Source organism: Protopterus annectens, chromosome 8.part0 (assembly GCF_019279795.1).
Source record: "Protopterus annectens isolate FY-2018-M chromosome 8.part0, PAN1.0, whole genome shotgun sequence".
Lineage (NCBI taxonomy): Eukaryota > Metazoa > Chordata > Ceratodontiformes > Protopteridae > Protopterus > Protopterus annectens.
The window spans coordinates 89,962,879-89,990,314 of NC_056741.1; the positions used below are offsets into that span (position 1 = coordinate 89,962,879).

Here is a 27,436-nt window from a genome sequence, read left to right on the forward strand (position 1 = left end):
TACTACACTCCCTGCACATGTTTGGAAGCAGGTAGTGTCAACTTAGGCATCCCTTTTACTTTATGTGCGAGTCGGAGAGGGGTATCATTTCCAGAGTTCCTACTGAGCCAGTGTATGTGCTATGCATTGCCTCTTTGCCAAGGCCAAAGCATACTGGGCACACCTCCTTCTGCCTACTGGGGCAGGCTCAGGTTGTTCCTCCTCCGAGTCACGCTCTGCCTGTGATGGCCTTGGCAATGGCGGGGGGCTGTTTGGCCCAGGCCTATGCTGGTCGTGCTGCAGCTGTTGTCGCAGGATCATATTATGTAGCATAGCACATACCATGACAATTTGGGTACATGTAGTTGGTGAGAACTGCAAGGCTCCACCAGATGTGTCCAGGCACCGGAACCGTGACTTGAGCAGCCCAAACACATGCTCTATTACATTACGTGTTGTGCATGTGCCTCATTATGCCGTTCCTGTTCAGGTGTGTGTGCGTTTCTGATGGGTGTCATCAGCCACGGCTCCAGTGCATAGCCAGCATCCCCCACTAGGTGACCATGTGGGATGTCCCCATTGGCAAATGTCTGGTACAGCTGCGTCAGATGCCAGATATGGGAATCATGGTAGCTTCCAGGGCAGCCTGCACACACATTCAGTATTATGCCCTGTGCATCACACACGACCTGGCAGTTGATGGAGGGAAAGCCCTTGCAGTTGAAGTAGACCCTACCCCACTCGCCGGCTGGTGCTTTGATGCGTATGTGCATGCAGTCTATTGCACCCACTACCTCAGGGTATTCCGCTATTTACTGGAAGAGACGCATATTGCTGGCCAATACCTTCATAGGTTCATAGATTCATAGGTTCATAGATTAGTATTAAGTTAACTGCCCTTGCGAGCTATTTTAAGCCTAGCCAGTTATCACTTGTGAGACTCAAACCCTGAACCTTGTGTTTGTAAGGCAAACACGTTAACCATTAGGCCACACTCCCAATACCTCACAGGAATTGGGGAAATATACATGATCACTGACATGTGCTGACATGGCATCCAGGAACTGGTGTAGTACCCTGGATGCTGATGCCTGTGATATCCCCATCATATCACCAGTTGGTCTCTGGAAGGTACCTGTTGCTAATATTCTTAGGCCAACACATACCTTGGTTTCCACTGGGATGGGTTCCCCTCTGTTGGTTCTGTGTGTGAGGCGTGGCCTGCACAGCTCAACAATTTGCTGCAGGAGGTCTCTGTCCACTCTATAGCGCTCCACTATTTCCAGCTCATGTAACCCCTGGTAGGTTACCCTGGGCCTGTACGCTCTTCTCCGTCTCCTCACTGTGGGTTGTCCAGCAGCATTTCCATTGTCACTACCCTCAGCATGTTGCATATGTCGCCTTATAACAGCAATGGCAGCCCCTAACATGTCTTTGTCTCAGTAAAGCTTTTTCAGTTTTCACTTCTATTAGCTTACTGCAGTGTCTGTTGTGAGAAACATAATGGACTGTTGTTTGCAGAGTTTTAAGTGCTAGGCTGGGCTGGGCTAGTGTACTGCCTGTGTAATTGCCTGATTCTGATTGTTTTCACCTGCTAGCTCTGCTAGTACTCCCTGGTAGCTTCCTACTATTTGTTGTGCTTCCTTTTTCCTTTCTGTTTCCTCGGGGGGGAGCACCGCGCACACAAGTGCAAACACGAGCACAGCAACTAAGACGTGCGCACACATGCTTACATAGACTAAATCTTGCTTATTCGGGTTAAAATGCGCGCACACCAGCGCAAATGCGCCTACAACTCTTTAAACAGCCTTATACATGCTTACTCCGGCTTAAACGCGCGCACTCACGCTTACACGCATGCACTCTGTCTTACTCGGGTTTACAGGCATGCACACGCATGCATGCACGCTCAGCAAGAAACTTTGGTGTTATCCACGGTATACACCTTCCATTTCTTGGCTTTCCCTAGCCTACCTGTTGACACACCTCTTTCCATGATGTCTAAATGACAGCGGACACATGCCACTCTACTCCAATGAGCTTCACGTCTTTCATACATACCCTCCTCATGATATCACCTATCTTCTACTCTGTTACTCCCCATATCCTACTCCTACACTTCACTGACTGTGCTCATTTGCTATGTAAACTAGTGATTCACTATCCTAACACTCATTTACATAGGATTGCCTACTAATGCTTGGTTACATGTCTTAGACTGAGCTTCCCCCCTTAGCAACCTCTACTCAGTGGCCATTTTGTCTTCAGCCTGCCATTCCCTTGCATTGTACATTACCACTTTCAATAAAATCCACATTTGTAGGTTTTAATTTGTAGTATTCTGGTTTTTAGAGCACAGCCCATTTGCGCGGCGCTGCGCTACTCTGAAACATCGGAAATCGGCAAAAAAAAATTATTTTCATTTTAATTTTGCATCAGGTCACATTTCCAATGGCCGTATATTTGGCCATTGGCATGCTTCCTGCACTGGATGCAACCTTTATTTGGAGCTGTCACGGCTCCGTTTTGCTATTTGCAGAACGGTACTCAGTTGTCAACTGAGTACATTTCTGCAAATAACACTGCTCTTACTCGGACAGGGTTGGGTTTCCTGAATTGTAAATCTACCTCATTTGCATGCCTTTCACCTGCAATTGAGGTGATTTGCATGTCTCAGCCCTGTCCATGTAAGAGCCATTTTAGGAGCTCTCTTACATGCCCCTACAGGCTGTTCATGGATCGCTCGTCAGACATGATGGCTGCATGGAGTCTTACTCTACTCTTAGACTCCATGCAAGCCATCGTGAATCCGGCCCTCTGTTTCTACTTTTACTTGAAACTATATATAAGTATTTGTATTATGCCATAACTATTCCAAGGATTATTATTGTGTCTCCTTTCATACTCTCATAAAACTGTTTCCATTACAAGAACTGTCTCAAAAATAATGTTGCAAAATATCGGGCCTATATTAGATACTCAAAGTTACTGAACTTCGACGATATGGTGTCGATCATATCATATTCAAAGTCCAGTAACATCGAATACCTAATAAAAACATGAAATAAAGTATAAAAACAGAACTACTTGCTCTAAGCAGGAGGTCAAGCCCCACCGCACCCCCCACACCCCCGCTACTTAAATATTCCAACTCCGAGACCATACTACATTGAAGTAAATGTAAATCTCCCCATATGGAGATTTCCGTTTACCTATTTGATGTTCTGCGGTTTCACAGTTTACATGTCAGCAATGTCAGATTTGACATTGTGTTCATTTGAGAATCTGATATAGACCCAAAATATCTCTTTGTTTATTAAAATGTAAGCTTTTTCCTCTTGGACATTCATACCCAAAGGTAAAATTATAGTGTCCTATACCACACATTTGTGTAATTCATTTTACTTTTTACTTTGTATCCTCACCACAAACTTCTTTTTTATGCTGTTATCTATTTTTCCTTTTTGCTCAATGCTGTTTCTAACTCTCAGCATAATTTGTTTTCTGTGAAGCATCCCCTTTTTGGATTACCTTGGACTCTTCATATTGGATTTTCTTCATTATCTCTATACAGGAAAGATCTCCTGCATTCTTCAGTTCACTCTGGTTCAGCATAACTTGTAGTATATCATCCTATAATGACTAATAATGGAGGTTTGCAATGAAACATTCTTTTCTTGTCATCTTTTCTGATTCCACAAACAGATTTTCTTGAAAAAGAATATTTGAATCTCTGCAAGCATCTCCCTGTGAGTTGGTAAATACCTCTGATCCTCCTGTCTCTCTCTCTCTCTCTGTCTTTCTGTCCATACTGTGCACCATCCTCCCAGCTATCACTGCAGCAGGAAAGGGACGTATACACGTATTCATGCCAAATATTTCTATGAATACCATTCTCTAATATGTAGGGGAAGTTCCCTGATGCCCTGGTTAAATTTCCCCTAGTAGTATAAATACCACCTTGTTTCTTACCTGAAAGGAGGCTACTAGCTCAGTAAGGCCAACCTGGTCAACAAAGAATAAGTATGTGTTCTGGATTCACTGATTTTCTTAATGAAGTATATAGCTGACTGATTTACTTGTAATTACATATGGTTTAATTAAGTAAACAAAATAAACAGTCATATATTTTACAATGTGCTTGCTTTACTTATGTTTGATGTACTTCGTTACAAGAATGAATTGCTTCTATCAGCAATTCTTGTTTTTCTGTACTTCTATGATGAAATATCTAGTAGATATTAAATAATGTCTTATATTGAATTATGTCCATAAGGTACTAAAGACAGTGCATCCCAAATGGGAGAGAACTACAAGCACAGCAAGTCTCTGAAATGTGCAGTTTAAGCTGAAGTTCTAGAACAATGCTACGTGAAAAAATAGAATCATGTGAGATCAAGTATTTACTTATTTATATCTCTGTCAGGTGACAGAAGGCATCGAGAAAGTGATTTCCCTTTAATGCAGCTTAATTTTCTAGAAAACAAAAATGTGTGGCATACTATAAATAGAAAATTGGAGTGCTCTTTTCACAAATCCATCTATAGTCCTTTAGACATGAATCATCATTCCAGCTCCTCCAAGTATTTTCATTATAATTTTCTGTGGCACAGTCTTCACCATCTTTATTTTGATGGACCGAATTACTAGGCTGGTCATCTCCCCAAAACCTAAACGAGAAAGTAAATTATATTATTCACTTATTTTACCACATAATATTGTAATATTAAATATAAAAGCATAACATTTGATTGCAGATGAGGAGATAGATACTGTTTTCTGCCATTCATGCTGCAACAAGGGTTTGATCATCTCAGGCAACATTTCACTTAGATTTATTCTGTAACAAAGGGGATAAAGCTCTTCTGTGTGTATTTAAGAAGGATACATTGTAGAACTGTTTTTATAAAGGGAGGGGAAAATAACATATTAGTACAGAAGAAATAAAAACAACTTCAAAACGAAAAGGTGCAGGCATCCTTGAGTCCAAAGCCCAATAAGAAGTCTTTCTTCTTTTTTTCTAAACGCAACTTTATTAAATAAAAAAATATAGCGTTTTCGCCACTCTTATTAAAGCAGCTTCTTCAGAGAAACAGATTGTAATTCAAAAAGCACGCCTTCTATACCAACAGGAAGTGACAAAACTCAATATCACATTACAATTTTAAAAAGTTAATGTCTAACAGCACTTTTCTATGTATGTAACTATGTTAAAAAACTTGTAACTTTAAAAGTTGCATATGGTGCATGTGTTTATAATAACTTTTTTATAAAAAACTATATATATAAACGTTATAAGATACCTAAAAATCAACACTAAATAAAAGCTGACTGTTTTTAAAATAAATGTATACACCTATGTATACAGTTATTCTTAGTTTCATCCAAAATAGTTGCCTATCTGAAGTAACTTCTTAATTTTAAAACAGCTGAGATGTTACTATTTTCTGGGACTAAATGTTTTAAAATTAAGAAGTTACTTCAGATAGGCAACTATTTTGGATGAAACTAAGAATAACTGTATACATAGGTGTATACATTTATTTTAAAAACAGTCAGCTTTTATGTAGTGTTGATTTTTAGGTATCTTATAACGTTTATATATATAGATTTTATATAAAAGTTATTATAAACACATGCACCATATGCAACTTTTAAAGTTACAAGTTTTTTAACATAGTTACATACATAGAAAAGTGCTGTTATACATTAACTTTTTAAAATTGTAATGTGATATTGAGTTTTGTCACTTCCTGTTGGTATAAAAGGCGTGCTTTTTGAATTACAATCTGTTTCTCTGAAGAAGCTGCTTTAATAAGAGTGGTGAAAATGCTATATTTTTTTATTTAATAAAGTTGCGTTTAGAAAAAAAGAAGAAAGACTTCTTATTGGGCTTTGGACTCAAGGATACCTGCACCTTTTCCTTTTGAAAATAACATATTAGTTTTCTTCAGTTTGATGATAAGTTTGTAAGTAGCTGACTAGTGGCATAATTTTAAAAAGCTTGTTTGGAGTGATGGTTTAATTTTGATGATGGATTTATCAGACTCACAGAAAACAAGTGTTAACAGCTCCTTAATTATCTAAGCCAACTGCCAGACAAATCTACAAGTAGCAGAGGAATGTGATGATAAGGAGAAACAATAACACCAGATCTTTCGTTTTAAGGAAGACAGGGAAACAATATTCATTAGGATTCAGTAAAGTATTGCATGAAGCTGAAGCCTTAAATCCAAAAGTTTCTGCATTGTACTAAGATTTTCAAATTCAGAAATTAATTTTGCATTGCATTTTTCCACTCACAGGATCCTGAATGTGAACAGCAGTCCTTGGGGGTGAGCTGCATGTGACAGTCTATGGAATAGTTAATGCTATTTAGCCATGCGCTCCAAATTTGCAACGTGATTGGGAGATTCAGGTAATCTCTTGACCCAGTAAAACTGCACTCTAGGAGGAAAATGTGAGCCCTGTGAAAACATGGCAGTCAACTATTCACTCTAATGGGAATGCTCAAGGTTCAAGTAAGTGCAACAAAGAAGTGGTGAAGGGTATTATGGTGTGTATGTGTGCAGATGTGTGTGGAAGGGTCTGTAGGGGCATGAGGAGGTTGCATAAATATGTGTGTGTGTGTGTGTGTGTGTGTGTGTGTGTGTGTGTGTGTGTGTGTGTGTGTGTGTGTGTGTGTGTGTGTGTGTATGTGGATGTATATAGTGTGTGAGTGTGTGTGAGTGTGTATGCATCCCTGAATGGTTACACTACTGGGGTAGGGAATAGTGCTTCTGGTTCTGTGTGTGTGTGTGTGTGTGTGTGTGTGTGTGTGTGTGTGTGTGTGTGTGTGTGTGTGTGTGTGTGTGTGTGTGTGAGAGAGAGCACGCAGGGGGGATGAATATGTTGGGACATGCATGCAGGTGAATGTGGGAGTATTTACATGAATGAGAGTGAGTGTGGGAAGGCTTGTTTGTGGATAACTGGATCTGTGTGCCTGTGTATGTGTGTGTTCAATTTGGAGACATGGTAATAAGATCATAATGAGGTCTTTCTGATTGTGGCTGTATCTGTATTTGTACATGAATCAATGTTTCTTGCCATCACTGTAATTGACTAACCTATGTTGGTAAATTATTCCAATGGGATTGTAGTTAACCCAGTTATGGTTCATTTTGTTTTTAATTATATATACATTCAGTAATTGAACTAGATACAAGTATGCAACTATATACTGGTAAAGCATATAGGACTGTTAAAAAATTGCAAATTGCTTTCTCAAAAGCTGAGATTAGTTAAAAAAATGTGATAGAACAGTTTCACAAATGTATTGAAGATGGTGTAGAAGAGGGTGGTGGTAGGAGAGGGAATGGTTACTGCAGAGAGAAGAAAATAGAATAATGGTGCAGGGAGATAAAATAAATCTGTGCATGGATTTCTGGTGAAGAATAAAGCCATGAGAGTAGGGTATAGGGATTATAATGTTAGAGTGAGGTAGAAGAGCAAAGGTAGGAAAAGACTTGATCACTACAATAAAGTAAATATAAGAATGGTTGTGTTAAAATAGTAGGGGTACTGCTATACAGTGAGACGTTAGTCATGACTGTCAAAGCAGTGGCATATGATTGATTTTTTCATGATAGTCTTTATAAAGATTTTCTGACGTCTATCAGATATGACATGCATCTGATGTCCTCGGGTATTTTGTTCCAGTATTCTGCTCAACTTTTTGAGTATAACATTTCAGTAGAAGTGAAATTGTAGGTTGGGTTAAGGAAGAGATGAGTGCCAGTGTTTCTGAGGATGAAGGAATTGTTCCTGAATTGGAGCCATTATGTAAGTTCAGGACAATCACATTATGCAAATAATGTAAACGTCAGCGTATTCAACATGAATAAAATCTGTCTCGTGTGGGGAGCAGGTTGTATTTTTTAGGATGATGCAGTGGTGTTGACATAGGGAGCTTAGGTAACTAAAGCACAATATTTTATAAAATAGGACATAAATTTTACTTTCTATGAGCCAGGTGGCATGGGAATCTTGCTGTTTGTAAATATGCTTGGATTAAGTCAATGTGTTTGGTGGCTTCACTTTCAAAGAAGGAAGTCCAGCTATCTCACCATTTTTGTGGTTCAATCACAAATTGTCCCCAGCTAAACAAAGAGGAAATGGAACACCTTTTTATTTACTCCTTGGGTCAAATATCACAATTTATTCATAGTTCTATATCACATTTTATATAACACAAACAATTAACCTACTTATTTTATATTCAAATACATAGTTTTCTTCATGAAACTTATGTAAGTATATAAACATTAATAGTTTATAACTTATAGCAACTTAAATATGTTTCATCACTATAATATCAAAATTCACTTTGTAGCTTAGATTTACAAAGCCATTTTGATTACTTTTCAAGCACAATTTTATAGCTGTTTGTTTTCTGGTTCATTCATTCTTAATATTCTGACTTAGTATTTTTCATTTTGTGATTAAGCTTTTAAAGAAAAAATATAATTTATTACAATACAAAAAAAAATAAAATAATGTCAATCATAAATGATTTCATACTGTATTTTATATCTCTTCTCATAATTGGGAGATTGGGGTTAGGTCCGGGTAGGGGAATTTGTTTTAACTTTTCATATTTTTTATTCTTACTACTAGACATAGGGCCGGATTCACGATGGCTTGCACGGAGTCTACGAGTAGAGTAAGACTCCATGCAGCCATCATGTCCGACGAGCGATCCACGAACAGTCTGTAGGGGCATGTAAGAGAGCTCCTAACACATCTCCTACATGGAGAGGACTGTGATATGCAAATTACCTCACTTGCAGCTGAAAGACCTGCAAATGAGGTAAATTTGCGATCCAGGAAGCAGAAACCTGTCCGAGTAGGAAACGTGTTAGCTGTAGAAATGTACTCAGTTGACAACTGAGTACCGTTCTGCAAATAGCACAATGGAGCCTTGTCAGCTCCAAATAAAGGTAGCATATGGTTGAGGAAGCATGCCAATGGCCAAATATACAGCCATTGGAAAGTTTCCCTGATGCAAAATTAAAATACATTTTTTTTTTCGGCGATTTCCGATGTTTAAGTGTAGCGCAGCGCCACGCAAATGGGGTGCACTATAAAAATCATAAAATATGGCAATAAAAGCCACAAACATGGAATTTATGAAAATTGTCAAATTTCAATGTAAGGGAATAGCAGGCTGAAAACAACATGGCCACCGAGTAGGGGTTGTTAAGGGGACAAGCCCAGTCTAAGACATGTAACCAAGCATTAGTAGAAAATCCTATGTAAATGAGTGTTAGGATAGTGAATCACACTTTTACATAGCAAATGAGCACAGTCAGTGGAGTGTAGAAGTTGGATATGGGGAGGAACAAAGTAGGAGATAGGTGACATCACAAGGGGGGTATGTATGAAAGTTGTGCAGCTCATTAGAGGACAGTGGCATCTGTTAGGTGTCAGACATCATGGAAAGAGGTGTGTCAACAGGTAGGCCAGGGAAAGCTAAGAAATGGAAGGTGTATACTGTGGATAACACCAAAGTTTCTTGCTGAGCAGGTATGCACGCGTGTGCGCGCCTGTAAACTTGAGTAAGACAGAGTGCGCGCATGGAAGCGTGAGTGCATGCGTTTAAGCCGGAGTAAGCATGTATAAGGCTGTTGGAAGACCTGTAAACTTGTTTGTGCTGGTGTGTGCGCGTTTCAGCCCAAGTAATCAAGTTTTAGTCCGTCTAAGCATGTATGCGCGTGTGTGAGCTGCTGTGATTGTGTTTGCGCTTGTATGCGCATCGCTCCCCCCTGAGGAAACAGATAGGAAAAAGGAAGCACAACAAATAGCAGGAAGCTGCCAGGTGATTCTAGTAGAGCTAGCAGGTGAAAACAATCCAAATTAGGCAATAACACAGGTAGAGCACTAGCCTAGCCCAGCCCAGCACTTAAAACTCTGCAAACGACAGTGCAGTTTGTTTCTCACAAGAGACACTGAAACATTGGAGTATGCTACTAGAAGTGAAAACTGAAAAAGCTTCACTCAGACAAAAAATGCTAGGGGCTGCCATTGCTGTTATAGGATGACATATGCAACATGCTGAGGGTGGTGACAATGCAAATGCTGCCAGACAATCCACAGTGAGGAGACTGAGAAAAGTGTACAGGCCCAGGGTCACCTACCAGGGGTTACATGAGCTGGAGATAGTGGAGCACTATAGAGTGGACAGAGACCTCCTGCAGCAAATTGTGGAGCTGTGCAGGCCATGCCTCACACACAGGACCAACAGAGGAGAACCCATCCCAGTGGAAATCAAGGTATGTGTTGACCTAAGAATACTAGCAACAGGTACCTTTCAGAGACCAACTGGTGATATGATGGGGATATCACAGGCATCAGCATCCAGGGTACTACACCAGTTCCTGGATGCCATATCAGCACATGTCGGTGATCATGTATATTTCCCCAGTTCCCGTGAGGCATTGGCCAGTGATATTCGTCTCTTCCAGCAAATAGCAGAGTACCTTGAGGTAGTGGGTGCTATAGACTGCACGCATATATGCATCAAAGCACCAGCCAGTGAGCGGGGTAGGGCCGACATTAACCGCAAGAGCTTCCCCTCCATCAACTGCCAGGTAGTGTGTGATGCCCAGGGCATAATAATGAATGTGCATGCTGGCTGCCCTGGAAGCTACCATGATTCCCATATCTGGCATCTGACGCAGCTGTACCAGTCATTTGCCAGTGGGGACATCCCCCATGGTCACTTAGTAGGGGATGCTGACTATATACTGGAGCCATGGCTGATGACACCCATCAGTAATGCACACACACATGAACAAGAATGCCATAATGAGTCACACGCACAAACACGAAATGTAATCGAGCGTGTGTTTGGGTTGCTCAAGTCATGGTTCCGGTGCCTGGACACATCTGGTGGAGCCTTGCAATACTCACCAACTACATGTACCCAAATTGTCATGGTATGTAGTATGCTACATAATATGATCCTGCAAAAACAGCTGCAACAGGACCAGCATAGGCCTGGGCCAAACAGCCCCCCACAAGTGCCAAGGCCATCACAGGCAGAGCGTGACTCGGAGGAGGAACAACCTGAGCCTGCCTCAGTAGGCAGACGGAGGCGTGCCCAGTATGCCTTGGCCTTGGCAAAGAGGCAATGCATAGCACATACACTGGCTCAGTAGGAACCCTGGAAATTATACCTCTCTCTGACTCGCACATATAGTAAAAGGGATGCCTAACTTGACACTACCTGTCGCCAAACATGTATAGAGAGTGCAGTATGCGCATCTGACATAGGCAGCCCTGCAGCACCACCTGAGGCATGATTGCCATGTGTTAAGCAATATAAGGTAGTGCTAAACAGCATTTACCACCATGTTGTATATGCAAACTTGATGACCTTCAGTAGCATCCTACCCTCACCAAACATGAGGCCACAATATGAAGACAAGATGATCAATTACAACAATTGGCTTAAGTATTGGTGTCAGTGAAAGGGGATTCAATGCCTGTTAGCCTGGGATGAGATGCTCAACAAGACATGATACTTTGCTAGGGATGGATTTCACCTATCACCTGTGGCCTATTGGATATTGCCAAAGGCTCTTGTCACCCCCATAGTGCCTTTTCTAGGTAAGGCTCAAAACACAAACCCACCTCCATAGGTATCTCAAGGGATAAGAAAGTATAAGTAATGCTACTCAATGCCAGAAGTCTAAACTGCAAGATGCATGCACTCCAAACACTCCTCAGCATGGAGAATGTTGATATCTGTGCAGTAACAGAAACCTGGTTCAAGGCTCCCAAGAGCACCCTAGCATTCACAGGTACACCTCATACCATGCTTTACAGCTGCAAAACATTGACAAACTACAAAAGGAGGGTGAGTATCAATATTTGTCAAAGATACCCACACCCCCCAGGTTGGTGGCACAGCATGAAGAATCAGGGACTACCCATGTGTAACCAACAGTGGGTAAAACCGCCTTCCAGTTCATAGCCTGCTACAGACCACCCTCCTAAACCCAGGAACCACACTTGGCTGACTGGAGAACACATGAAAATATGAAGATCTCCCCAAACACCATTATATTGGGCGGCTTCAACTACCCAAACATACACTGGGAGCATTACCCTAGCTCCAACACCCTAGGCCAAAGGTTCCCAGAATTTATAAACCAAAATGCTATGGAACAGCTTGCTACCACTCCCACAAGAGGGGAAAACATACTGGACATGATCATCACCAACATGGGGACTCTATGCCCAAGACCAGAAGTGTATCCCTCACTGGTATGATCACACCAGATAGTAATCTCACTGGATATTCACATTCCCACCCCAGCCAATGGCCAGAAAACCACAGTGAAAAATGTTGACTAAAGCATATGTCACACACCTCAAAACTGAGGTGGATTCCTTCACAGCCCATGTGCATGTGGAAAATACAGCCCAGACCTCATAACCCTTTATAAACGCATTCTATGAACACCGTCAGGAATGCATGGATCATGCAATCCCAAATAAAACCAAGACCCAATCCTACAAAGGCAGGCATCCTGTTTGGTGGACCCCAGCCATAAACAAACAATACAATACAAGGAGGAAGCTACTATATGATAGATCCAAATCACAAAAAGGGAAGCCATCTCTGACCAGTATTATTGAAAAACAACGTCCACACATACAATTGTCTAAGGCCATCTGTGAGATAAAAATTGTACAGGACACCAAGGATAATCACAAGGCATTGTTTACTTATTGTAGGAACCTGTGTGGGAATCCCCAGGTATGTTCAGAATTAGTCCAAAATGACAAACAATACAACAAACCCGCAGACATTGCCAACATCCAAGCTGACAGGTGCAGTGCAAACTTCTCCCCCCCTCCCCACCAAAAGGGCAAATATCTACCCCAGCAGAGTGCTGGCCCCCTGACATCGCAGATGCTCAGGTAACAGCCAGCCTCTCCAAAGCAAAACACACAGCATCAATGGGACCAGACGGTGTCCTGGGCTGTGTCCAACATGATCCCCAAGAAGAATTGAACACACACATAAAACCACTGTTCAGTGTCAGCCTTAACACACGATATGTACCCAAAGAGCAGTGTACAGCAACAGTGGACCCTCTCCACAAAGGTGGTGCCTCAACGGATACTGCAAAAAAATCACCCCAGAAGCCTGACTAGGTTGGTCTGCAAAGCTATGGAAAGGATCATCATGGACCTCAGAAATAAACATATTGGGGGGACACAGACACTGGATACTACCCATTTTGGCTTTGTTAAGGGCAGATCCTGCCTCTTAAACCTGGTTGAGTCATTTGAAACAGTCACCAAGGCCATTGACAAGGGGATGGTGGTCCACACAGCCTACCTGGGCATTGCAAAAGCCTTCCATACAGTACCCCACTTGGTCATCATAGATAAGATCACCAGCTTCAATAGAAACTCCTATGTCACTAGATGGGTTGCAAACTGGCTCAAGGACAGAACCCACATGGTCTGAAATGCTGGAGCCATGTCAGACCACAAACCAGCTACAAGTGGCATCCCACAAGGCTCAGTCCTGGGACCTCCCTTGTTTGGTATATATTTCTCAGAGGTACAGGCCAACACAGAAGGACAGTTGGTTAACAAGTTTGTAGATGACTGCAAACTGGGCGCCATAATCGACCCTCCAGCTGACACAAGCATCCTACAAAAGGGCCTCATAGAATCAGACAACTGGTGCCAGAGCCATGTCCTCAAGCTAAACATAAAACAGTGTATAGTCCTCCCCTTTGTCAAAAACTAAGTGGCCACAAATTACTACATATGTGGTAACCCATTAAGTATGGAAGAAGTGATAAGGGACCTGGGGACCCAAGTCGATAGCAATCTCACATTCGACAACCATGTGGCCAAAGTGTTCAGAGAAACATTTCATATAGCCCACCTAATCATGAAGGTAATCACATCTACATCAGTGGAGGTCATTGTGCCTCTTAACCCATCCCTCATTAGGCCCATAATTGAGTACAATGCCCCTTGTGGGATGTACCTTTTCATACACCTGCAGCAGCTGGAAAGACCACAAAAGTACCTCACCAGGAGGATCAAAGGGTTCAAACACATGCCAGTCACTGCCCTGTTAAAGAAACTGTAGCTCCACTCCGTGGCATACTGCCTGCCCAGAGGTGATCTGTGCCAGATGTATAAAGCCATGTCCAACCTGGAATCAATGGACATGCTGCAACTTGGAAAATCAGAATCCCATCAAGCTATGCTCTCAAGAGACCTGAACCTCAGGACTGAAATAAATAGGACATGCTGTAATGACAGATCCATAACCCAGAGGCTCCCCCCACTCTTGAGTAAACTCCCACTCCAGGTTAGCCAGAGTCCCTCATTGACTCTCTTCAAGAGGAATCCTGATGAATGGATGGGAGATTTTAGGTTTACCCTGGGTATCACTTCTATGTCACTGTTAGCCAGAGGCACAGTATACTAACCATGAAAAATGTAATGGCAAACTCCGCTTACAATGTGTGTTGAAAGCCAAACACACTCTGGCTAGGATTATAAATGCCCTAGGGCAGATAGCCTAGTATGAACCTATGAACAGAATCACACACACCAAGTAGTACAACTGTGGTCACTGTGGAGTAATGTTTGCCAATGTCCATCCAAGTTGGTGAATACACAGTAATGTCAGACAAGCCGGGTTTAAGTAGGCCATAGCTGAACAAAATGCAACATGCTCATAGTTGCCCAACTGGCCCTTAACTAGTCTGGTCTGCTCAGTATGAGCTTTTACAGCAGTCATGGGACTCAAACCCATGATACTGTGCACCCTAGTGAAAGCACTGAACCACGACAGTATTGCAGTATTCAGCCAGTATGAGAGAATGTTGCCAAGTCTTTGCAAACTATCCCATAGAAACCCTGCAAGCACAGCATAATCCCTGTTGAGTTATGACACAAAGGAGTCCGGCAGTAAGAACACAACATGACTTCCAACACACACAGTATTAATGTCAATATTGGTCATGTTCACACACAACCACAAATGTAGTGGACTTCAGATCACAACATATGGAATGGTCACACTGGACATGCTCACACACTTGGATAAATGAGACACATGTCAGGCAACAAACCATGAAAAGCCTGAACTGGGCATGCTCACACACTTAGGCCATGTTTGAGTATAGCAGTCAGTCACACATATCTGGCAGTTGTATGTGTTAAGCCAGGAACCCCCCACGATCCAGCAATCCACCCTGTGCACACAGTTAAATGACAACAGACACATATATTAATATACCGGAACCCTGTCATGATCAAACACGTTACGCAGATACACACGTTGTTCACAGAAACTGTGAAAGCTACGGCAATAAAGACCTGCAAACAGTAGCAGCAACAAATATTGTGCATCCCAAACATAAACATAGGTGCAGAGGTGAATACTAGGCTGTCTGCCCTGGGGAATTCATAAGCCTAGGCAGAGTGTATTTGGTGTCTGCCTCCCCAGTAGAGTAGCCTACTGTGCCTTTGTAAAGTAGGTCACAGAAGGCACCCTTTAAGGCTACTTTGCTGTGCCTCTGTCAAGCAGGGACACAGTGAAGATCCCAGGGGTGAATTTGCAATTTCCCATCCATGCGGCTGTATTTTGCTGGAAGAGGGTTGGTGAGGGGCTATGTCTAACTTTAATTGGGATTCAATTCCAGAGTGAGGGGAGCCTGTGAGTAATGAATCTGTCCCTGCAGCATGTCCTATGTATGTTTGTGCTGAGGTTTACATCCCTGGAGTGTGTAGCTGTAAGGGTCTTGGATGTTATGAGGTGGAGCATGTCCATTACTTCTGGGTTTGAAATGGCTGTGTACGTCAGGCATAGATTACCTCTGAGTAGGTGTTAAGCAACTGAGTAGAGCTGGAGATCCTTTAGCTGAGCTGCATAGGACATCTGCATGTAGCCCATGATTCTCTTGAGGAGGTACTGTTGTGTTCACTGTAGTTGCCACAGGTGTTGGGTAAGGTACACCCCAAAAGGGGCATTGTAGTCAAACATGGTCCTGATGAGTGAGTAGTAGAGGGCCACCATGACCCCACATGATCTACATGCAAACACCCATGTGAGAAAGAGGGCTATACAAAGTTCTTAGCAATGACTCTCTGTCAATGTGATTAGCAAAGGAGAGGTTAAGATCTATCTGGGTCTGCGGGATATTGCTCTGTTATGTAGTAGCTTCCTCCTTCTGTTGTACAGCTTATATATGGCTGGGGTCAACCAGACAGGTCTCCTGTTTTGGAGGAGTCATGGTTTTATGTGGGATAGTATAATCAGTGCATACCTGCAGCTGCTCATACAATGCATTTGTAAAGAATTCTGCAGATTGGTCTGTATTAACCTCCAACACGGGGCCTCTGAAGTATTCCACCCCAGTCTTCACAAGTGCAAAGTCTGCTTTTGAGAAATTCTTTAGAGTGATTTCCTTGGCTGGGTGTGGGGACGGGATATGGATGTCCAGGGAAAGTTGATCGTGGTCTGATTTTAACAATGACAGTTCTACCTCTGGTGTGGAACATAGAGTCCCCATGTTGGTGATGATCAGGTCCAATATGTATTTCCCCTAGTGGGTGTGGTGACTGGTTGTGCCATAGCACATGGATTCACAAATTGTAGTGGCTGTAGGGTGATGTTGAGGACTTGAGTAGTATCCCCAGTAAATATTTGTGTACCTGAAGTCAACCACTATAATGGTGTGTGTGAAGACCTTCATATCCAACACTGTTCCCAGGAAAGCTGTGTATGGTTACTGGGTATGGGTGGGTGATCTGAACTACACACTAAACCAAAAGGCAGTTTTGCAAAATGGTAGGTGTATATGTATGGCCTGTCATGCTTAGTGCAGTGGGACCAACCCAGAAGTGTGTGTATCTGTGATGTATATGGATACACCCCCTACTTGTGTTCTGTGTCACAAGTCCTGTGGTCACAAAGCATGGTATAGAACATAACCTGGCAGTGCCAGTGTGCATATGTGACCCTGATCTAGGTTTCTGTGAATGCACAGATATTGTTATCCCCCATACTGAGGAATAGTTAAAGATGTAAATTCTTCTTTGGAAACACTGATGATGTCAGCACCCTATAAATACAGCAGGAGAAAAGAAACCATCTAGTAATGCGAATTGCGTGCTGTGCTAATGTGTCTGTCTCAAGTATCAAAACATAGTTAGGTAGGGGTTTGAATCCAGCAAACTGTGTGTGTATGTCTGCAATTCGTTGTGAAAAGAATGGCCATTTTGAAGACTGGGATAACACACTAAAAGATGTACATTCTTCTTTGGAAACACTGATGATGTCAGCACCCTATAAATACAGCAGGAGAAGCAAAATCATCTAGTAATGCGAGTAGCGTGCTGCACTAATGCGTCTGTCTCAAGTATCATAACATATTTAGATAGGGGGTTGAATCCTGCAAGCACTGTTTGTGTGTATGGGGGGGGCAGCAGTGTATGTCTGCAATTCTTTGTGAAAAGTATGGCCATTTTGAAGACTGGGATAACACACTAAAAGATGTATATTCTTCTTTGGAAACACTGATGATGTCAGCACCCTATAAATACAGCAGGAGAAGGGAAATCATCCAATAATGTGAGTAGCGTGCTACACTAATGCGTCTGTCTCAAGTGCCATAACCTAGTTAGGTAGGAGTTTGAATCCTACAATTGCCATGTGTGAGTTTGTGAATGTGTTGTGTGTTTTGCGTTCATTATTGTATGACATATTATTATAACACTAATTGCCATGCACACATCAGGTATGTGTTTGCCACATACAGATATGTAAACTGAGCAAACTAGCGAACAGAACACTATAACAGAATACTTGTTGAAATAAACAGGCGTTTTATTTAATCCAGATAAATGTTAGCGCTTTCGGCTAAATCGAATATTTAGCCTTCCTCAGACAAACAGCAGAATATGAAATCAGTTTTCCTTACATACATTCATGAAACCAATCAGAGTGAAATGCATTCCTTAATTACGCGTAACATTGACTACCTTAAAGCCAGATGGTATATTGCATATATAACACTTAGGTAGACGTATATTTTAAAAGAAATAAAAATAAAAATGAAAATAAAGTGTTTTTTACATACTATACAACAGAGTGCAAACATTACCATGTCGCCAAAGTCTTTGTTTACAAAATCATTTGCCTCAGCATTCAATGGTAAATGTATGTGATGTTAACCAAGTTGCTTTATGTTACACCTTGCTACTTAAATGTGTAAATATTCAAGATGTTGAAGAATCTTACCATAAAAGACTTATAAAAAATATCAAATTTGTCATTGTTCAAAAAACAATGCTATTAAAAAATATATAAATATTATTAAAAAATATATCTATATATATTTGTGAGTCTTTTATACAAAGATAGATAAATAAAAAACTTTACAAATTCCCTGTCAAATCCATAATAGGAAGTCTAAGAATAACATTGTGTTAAATCTATACATTAAACAATGTGAACAGAATCACTAATCCGAGTTTAAAGAAAACCGGGCTAAGGTGTTATTATCTATTGTACGATAACCATTTTAAAACACACTTGATTGATAGGTTATCATTAATCCCTGGTAGTAAATGTGCCCTTGTTCGTATCTGCCACATAAGTTCATCTATCTCTAGCCTAATTTGCCACGGGCCACCTCTTACGTCCGGCATTCTTTGTTGGACTATAACAAAACTGAAGGTATGTCCACTGTTTTCCATAATATGCTTGGCTAAAGCATTGTTTTCATCTTTTTTGCCAATAGCATAAATGTGCTCGTATATTCTGGTCCTAATTCTGCGTTCTGTCTTACCAATGTAAAAAGCTTTACATTGGTTACACAGAGCAGCATATACCACGGATTTAGATTCACAGTTGTAAAATTTGTTTATTTTGTATGTCTTGTCCATGATAGTGAAATGTGTACATACTTTCAAGAATCTACATTGTGCACAAGCACCACACTTGTGCATACCATTAGGACGCTGTGAGGTAGATTTTTTCGGTGCTCTTTCCAAAATGGCCTTTAGATTTTGACCTCTCCTATATGTTATTCTAGGTTTATCACCTAGTGATGTAGATAGGGTACTGTCATGGTTAATGACATCCCAATTCTTATTTACAATTTCCCTGATTTTTTTAAAATCTAGTGAAAAAGTATGTAAAAAAGAAACACTATAGTTGGTGTCGTTGGATCTGTCCTCACTTAATGAATCATCCCTATTTAGTACCAGATTTTCCTCAAAAGAAGTTCTATTGTTAAGAAGCGGGATGAATTGACCTGCCTTCCGTTTATTAACTACCTCCATGATTATATTGTCAATCAGGGTAGATGGGTAACCTCTTGTTATAAACATATTTTTTAGCTTGCTGCATTCTAATTCAAAATCATGGTCCACAGTGACCATACGTGATGCCCTAACTAACTGGCCTTTTACGACCGATCTTTTCTGGTAGTAGGGATGACTACTAGAAAAATGCAGCAAGCTATTAGAATATGTAGGTTTTCTGTATATGTTACTTTTTAGTCTTGGTCCTTTTTGAAAAACATAGGTGAAATTGAATATTCCACGGATATAGTTTTCCTCACAATTGATATAAAAGACCTGTATACGGTTATACCTCAGGACACAGGTCTTAATTGGGTGAGAGAATTCATGGTTGCTAAAAAAGTAGAAGAAAAGACCATCTACTTAACTGAAACACTTTTAGAGTTAGTCTTGGTAAATAACTTTTTTGTTTTTGAGAACATTTGTATCTACAAACTTCCGGCGTGGCTATGGGTTCCCCATGTGGAGGCTCATTTGCCAATGCCGTGTTGGCATATTGGGAGAAAGAATTCCTATTTAAGGATGTCCTGTTCAAACAACATGTCTCCTGGTACAGGAGGTACCAGGATGACATTTTTTGTCTATGGAAGGGAAATAGCGAAATCATTCCCAATTTCATTGAACAAATGACTAATATGACAAGTTTTCTACAATTCACTTACAACATACAGGAAAGTGAAATTAACTACCTTGACATACTCCTTACAAAAGATTTTAGTAACCAAAGACTAAAAAGTAACATATACAGAAAACCTACATATTCTAATAGCTTGCTGCATTTTTCTAGTAGTCATCCCTACTACCAGAAAAGATCGGTCGTAAAAGGCCAGTTAGTTAGGGCATCACGTATGGTCACTGTGGACCATGATTTTGAATTAGAATGCAGCAAGCTAAAAAATATGTTTATAACAAGAGGTTACCCATCTACCCTGATTGACAATATAATCATGGAGGTAGTTAATAAACGGAAGGCAGGTCAATTCATCCCGCTTCTTAACAATAGAACTTCTTTTGAGGAAAATCTGGCACTAAATAGGGATGATTCATTAAGTGTGGACAGATCCAACGACACCAACTATAGTGTTTCTTTTTTACATACTTTTTCACTAGATTTTAAAAAAAATCAGGGAAATTGTAAATAAGAATTGGGATGTCATTAACCATGACAGTACCCTATCTACATCACTAGGTGATAAACCTAGAATAACATATAGGAGAGGTCAAAATCTAAAGGCCATTTTGGAAAGAGCACCGAAAAAATCTACCTCACAGCGTCCTAATGGTATGCACAAGTGTGGTGCTTGTGCACAATGTAGATTCTTGAAAGTATGTACACATTTCACTATCATGGACAAGACATACAAAATTAACAAATTTTACAACTGTGAATCTAAATCCGTGGTATATGCTGCTCTGTGTAACCAATGTAAAGCTTTTTACATTGGTAAGACAGAACGCAGAATTAGGACCAGAATATACGAGCACATTTATGCTATTGGCAAAAAAGATGAAAACAATGCTTTAGCCAAGCATATTATGGAAAACAGTGGACATACCTTCAGTTTTGTTATAGTCCAGCAAAGAATGCCGGACGTAAGAGGTGGCCTGTGGCAAATTAGGCTAGAGATAGATGAACTTATGTGGCAGATACGAACAAGGGCACATTTACTACCAGGGATTAACGATAACCTATCAATCAAGTGTGTTTTAAAATGGTTATCGTACAATAGATAATAACACCTTAGCCCGGTTTTCTTTAAACTCGGATTAGTGATTCTGTTCACATTGTTTAATGTATAGATTTAACACAATGTTATTCTTAGACTTCCTATTATGGATTTGACAGGGAATTTGTAAAGTTTTTTATCTATCTATCTTTATATAAAAGACTCACAAATATATATAGATATATTTTTTAATAATATTTATATATTTTTTAATAGCATTGTTTTTCGAACAATGACAAATTTGATATTTTTTATAAGTCTTTTATGGTAAGATTCTTCAACATCTTGAATATTTATACATTTAAGTAGCAAGGTGTAACATAAAGAAACTTGGTCAACATCATATACATTTACCATTGCATGCTGAGGCAAATGATTTTGTAAACAAAGACTTTGGCGACATGGTAATGTTTGCACTCTGTTGTATAGTATGTAAAAAACATTTTATTTTCATTTTTATTTTTATTTCTTTTAAAATATACGTCTACCTAAGTGTTATATATGCAATATACCATCTGGCTTTAAGGTAGTCAAGGTTACGCGTAATTAAGGAATGCATTTCACTCTGATTGGTTTCATGAATGTATGTAAGGAAAACTAATTTCATATTCTGCTGTTTGTCTGAGGAAGGCTAAATATTCGATTTAGCCGAAAGCGCTAACATTTATCTGGATTAAATAAAACGCCTGTTTATTTCAACAAGTATTCTCTTATAGTGTTCTGTTCGCTAGTTTGCTCAGTTTACAGTCTTAAGTCTTTTCACATACAGATATGTACCTGTGACCTATAATAGTTCCTGTGTGTGAAGCCTGCCCCATATGAATACAGTTGTTACCTTTGCTGCCATGTGCTGCAGCTTACCAGACCTTAGGCCATACATGTATGTTGGTGACAATGCAAGCGACTGCAGTGATCTGTGTCCTAGGCCAACTATGTGACACATACCCATGAAAGCTTTGATAGATTAATGTGGGTGACGGTTCATGTCTGCAGTATATGTCAGACATGTTTAAACACAGCAAAGTCTGTGAGTGATAGCCATCCAGTGTAGATGTATGGCAACTGTTGCTGATATGCATACAGACACCTTCTTGCTTAGGTGATACACAGAGGGACTGCAGCATACCTATGGAAATGTGAATATCACAGGATAGACAAGATAACACCTGTCCACATGTACACACCATTACCCGTTCTACATGATGGGTGCTACCACCTACATGGTACTGTTGGAATACTATGTTAACTACATGCCGATGACAATGCCACAGTAGTGTTACAGCAATATACCATGGCTTGGACAACAGGTATCTGTCTGTATGATACCCTTGTGGTGGTTAGGTGTGTCATGTGTAGAATGCATTGTAGGCCACTGTATGTATTTGCAGTCATGGATGGACATATCCATAGTGTGTTGGCATGTACATGAGACTACTATATGCCAAAGGGTATTGTTCCCAGGGATGTGTGGGGCTTAGTAACAATGGCTACTGGTATAGTGTACTACTGCAGGGATATCACTGAAACCAGGTTCCTACGTCTGTGTATCAGTTGAGGAGACACCATGTAATGACCACTGAATGTCAGGCTATGTAAGCTGTGTATACTACCAGAATGCAGACCATTGCCATGTGGAAACCGCATCACCCACAGCATACTGTCAAACCATGTCACGTTCCATGCTGACCATGTTCACAAATGTACACCTGCAAATCGGTGATGCAAACATCCCACATGTACTGTCCACACCCCAACACATGCAGGCACAGGTACACACAACAGCCATGTGGCACATGTGCAGACAGTAGACTTTGGGAATTAACACTGGTGTATACAAAACTGCAATGACAAACATAGTTAATGCATCATGCATGCTCGAATCTACCCACAACAATATCATTACACTGTACTGTTAACAACATGATAATAATACTACAGTGCTATGTAGTCACCCTGTGCATCAGTACCATGCTATCCTGTTCCAGCATCAATGTTACAGATGGCAGGAGGTGGCACAGTTTCATCATATGCACAGGGTGTGTACTTGGTTTGCCAGAGTCTGCCATTGACACATCCAATCGACATGTATGTGTGTGTGTGTTAGTCAGGGACAACAGTACAAGATGGGGCAATGTTGCTGCGATGTGTCTGTATGTGTTAGCCCTAGGTATTAGCATTATGTGTGTGTGTATGCATGCACACAGTTCCACCATGTGGCTGCCATATACGTGTGTTTGTGGAAAGCCACAGACTATACCTGCCAGGTCATACAGGTCACTGTCTCTGGCCACGGACACAGTACATGTGCCTGGCAGGCATGCTACGGACAGTATCATGTACTAAGCCAGACTGGGTACTGTCATCAGAAGCAGTGGGTTGTTGACTGGACACATGTACCTGCTGGGACTGTCCAGAGCCACGTGCACGTGGTCTTCTATGGCGGTCTAATGACAGCACAGACCCAGCATTGCTGGGGCTTGTGCTGGCACTATGGGAGCGGCTGCGGGTTTGTTGTCGTCCACGATGACTGGCAGATGATAATGTTGCTGGCAGACATCCATGTCAACGCCTCAACCATCCTGCACTGTCCTGGCTCCTGGACATGTAGTTGTGGAACAGATCTAATGTGCCCCCCCAATGTCTATCAATGACCTCGCTGATGTTACGGATGGCAGACGCAACGTCACACATAGTGTCATTCATAGCGGTGCAATGTGCTGTAAGCTCCCTCAGACCCTGTCTGGTGTACCGTTCCATACGTGCCTGTGCCTGCATTACAGCCCGGAACATAGCTGAGGTTGATAGATCTCTGTGGGCATGTCTGACAGGGGCAGTATGACCACGGATGCTCCCACGAGAACCCCTGGACATCTTCCTGTGTGGTACCATGTCAGGAATCTGGCCATGGCTGCTGTGAGGGGATGCATGTGCCAATGATACCACACTACCCTGGTCAATGCCCACTGTATGCTGTCCCTCAGCTAAGGACATTGGTGACAATGGATGTATCGGCAGGATGACTGTGAGCATTGATGGGGTTGACTGCTGTGTACTGTCAATTGGATGACCAACGACAGACCCTGTCACACCTCCCTGTGCCATTACATATGTATCATCATTAGCACTATCCCCAGCAATGGCTACAGGTTCCCTGCTGCACTCCACAAGAGCAACATCAGAACCTGTGAGAGGAAGATAGGAAACACAATTTACAAATGTGTACACGATATTAGCACACATGCACACAGGCACACATATACACAGGCGCACATGCACACAGGTGCACATGCACACATGCAAACATGCACACATGTGCACATGTACACATGCACACAGGCGCACATGCACACAGGTGCACATGCACACAGATGCACATGCACACATGCACACATGCGCACATACACACATGCACACATGCACACAGGTGCACATGCACACAGGCGCACATGCACACATGCACACAGGCGCAGATGCACACAGGCGCACATGCACACATGCACACAGGCACACAGGCATACAGGCGCACATACACACAGGCACACATGCACAGAAGCACACAGGCACACTCCTCAGTACAGCAGATACAAACACAGACACACCTGCAATCCAACACATACACAATACTGTTTTAGGGTGGGTGACCGTTTCACAAGGAAAAACATCACTGCACACATGTCAGCATGCAGGTTATGTGTTGCACAGGAACATGCAGTGCAAGTGTAGACAGCCCTTGTTAATAGCAGTATACGTGTACTTGATGCTTGTGTGTAGTTGTGCAGTGATTGTCTCCACCCTGGGACACAATGTGTACAAGGACATAATAACACACACACACACACACACACACACACACACACACACACACACACACACACACACACACAATGGTGCTACAGAATAACAGCTATGTGTACTTTTGTGGTCAGTGGAACTGGATGTGGTGTAGTAACTTGAGCCATGATCAACATGCTTTTTGTGGTCAGTCAACAATAATAATGTGTGTCAGACAGGCAGCTAGCATGCTGTACCTGAAGTGCAGTAACATGACTACATCCACAATTACACAGCCACTTGTTACATGGGTGTGTAAGGTGGCCAATAGTGAGCATTGCCTAACATGAATGTATTATTTGTTCCAGACTGTTGCACAAAGACATGATAGGCCTCTACCCCTCAGTGTGCTGCATAGATAAGTGGGATGCTGAAGGCTGGCCATACAGCAGATATCATAATTGGACATGTGTAGCAGGCTAAGGTGTAGTGTGTATGCCAAACATGTGTGTGTTGTGTACATGTGTATCTGGTGTGCCTATACAATGTCCAGTACTGTGTTGCCACACATGTGTGTCATGCTGTGTGTATTGCATGTGACTGAGGCAGCTACTGAGAATAATGGGATATGCATAGTCTCACAGCATGCATTATGTGTAGGTGTGTTACATGTGCACACACTACATCTCCATATAACATGCACATGTCATTAGCAATAGTATTGTTATTACACACTCACCAGCATGGATTGGCTGCCTTGCTGCCACTCCAGAGGGACCTGCAAACATATGAGAGTGATTGCCAGTGGCCACAACTGTGCCTTTGATCCTGTGAGTATGATAAAGTACAGTAGTACAACAGGTGGCTTTCACAGGTGTACAGATTATGCTCAGAATATCAATCTTGCAGAAGAATGGGCAGGTTAACAGCTACACAAACAGTACACATCTCACACACGCATAGACTATCAGTACAGAGAACAGTCAACTACAGATATGGGATGTTACCTGCACACTCCATTTCAACATGCTGGGTGGCTCCGGCCTCCATGATGACACATGTTTGTGGATGTTCTTGTTGTTGGCCTGGAGCCACAACACTTAGGAGGTGCTCCTCCACACTGGTGAGGGGGGGTGGTTAGGTACCCAACCACCTGTGGCAAGCTGTTATCTGTGGATATCAGACGCAAACTGACGGACATGTCTAATTAAATCACTGCAGTGATGGCGTACCTACTCATATGTCCGGTTCTGCATGCCTATGTCATTTACCCGACAGACAAGTTCTTGCCACAGTGCAGCCCTCTCATGCTGGTTCTGACTGGTCCTGGAAAACAGCACAGAGTAATTATGCACCAGGCTCTGGTGGATCTCCTGATCCTCTGCTGCTGTATACGGTGGGTTTCTCTGATGTACCATCACGCTGGAAGGAAGGAAAAGAAAAATATGTGAGCAAGTCATGTGGCACACTTAATATTCAAATGTACTGATATCACTTCACTGCCATATATAGCATCTGTCTGTCTATCAGGGGATAAACATGTTCAATACCACATATCAGTGCTCAGCCCACAACTGTCTGACAGTGCCTGCCACTCTCCATACAACAAACTAGTAAACACCAGCACTCGGCACACTGTTTGGAATACAATGCACAACCTCACACTGGGGTATGTATCAAGCTAATGGATGAAGAATATTGTCATCCCATGCAATGAATGCAATACACATGTACAGTTTCAACGGTAATCCACCCTAATCTTTGATGCCATACCCCTACCTGACATACGTGCACAGTTGTTACTAAAGCCAGCATACTGCTGTAACAGAGTATACATGCTGCCAGTTACACACACATACCCTGTAACACACATGTGATTGTGGCCATGGTACAGGCATCATTACACAGACACATTACACATACATACAACACACAAATGTATGACGACACAGATGAGCATTAACTGTGTACCTTATAGTACTGTGTGCCCCTACTTATAGATACCTATGCATGAAGTATGTAATCTGTGAAGACTACAGGTAACACACCAAACAGTGTTACCACAGAATGTGAACATACACCATACTGTAGTGTTTAGGCCTACAACATCAGGTAGTACAACAGTTCATATGTGAGCTGGATTCAACAGCAGTACCACTTACTAAGCATCCATGTATTGCTTCTGCCTATGATGGGACACCACAGTAGTACACAGGGAACTACGGCACAACGTATGCTAATCTACTATGTTTGCATCCCAGTAACTGACACATCTTTCTCTGGCCTCACACCAAGGACACCAACTACCATGACAGACACAAACTCACGCTAAGCTATCACACCTTTGCAGACCTTGCACACAGTCAGTGTCACACTCATTCAATGTCACATAGCTGGCATTGCACTGAGTACATGTGTGTGTGCATTGTGTCATAGGTAGGTACTATGCTATTGGCCCTGGGCCTAGGGCAGCCTAGCCATATGCAATCCTGCTCTTTGGTACACACATACTGTGATTTTACTTGCTCCTGTGAAATGGTTACACACAGGTGACTCACAGG

The 27,436-nt window shown here is 41.7% G+C and overlaps 1 protein-coding gene across 1 annotated transcript in view; it reads right to left on the reverse strand.

The window, feature by feature from the left end:
- Positions 1 to 4,105: 4,105 nt before the first annotated feature.
- Positions 4,106 to 27,436, reverse strand: part of LOC122808665 (CD209 antigen-like protein E) — a 512,375-nt gene continuing 489,044 nt past the window's right edge. The window contains exon 6 of the mRNA XM_044079641.1: positions 4,106 to 4,649. Coding sequence (XP_043935576.1) covers positions 4,481 to 4,649 — 169 coding nt within the window. The 3' untranslated portion in view covers positions 4,106 to 4,480. The remainder of the gene's footprint in view (positions 4,650 to 27,436) is intronic.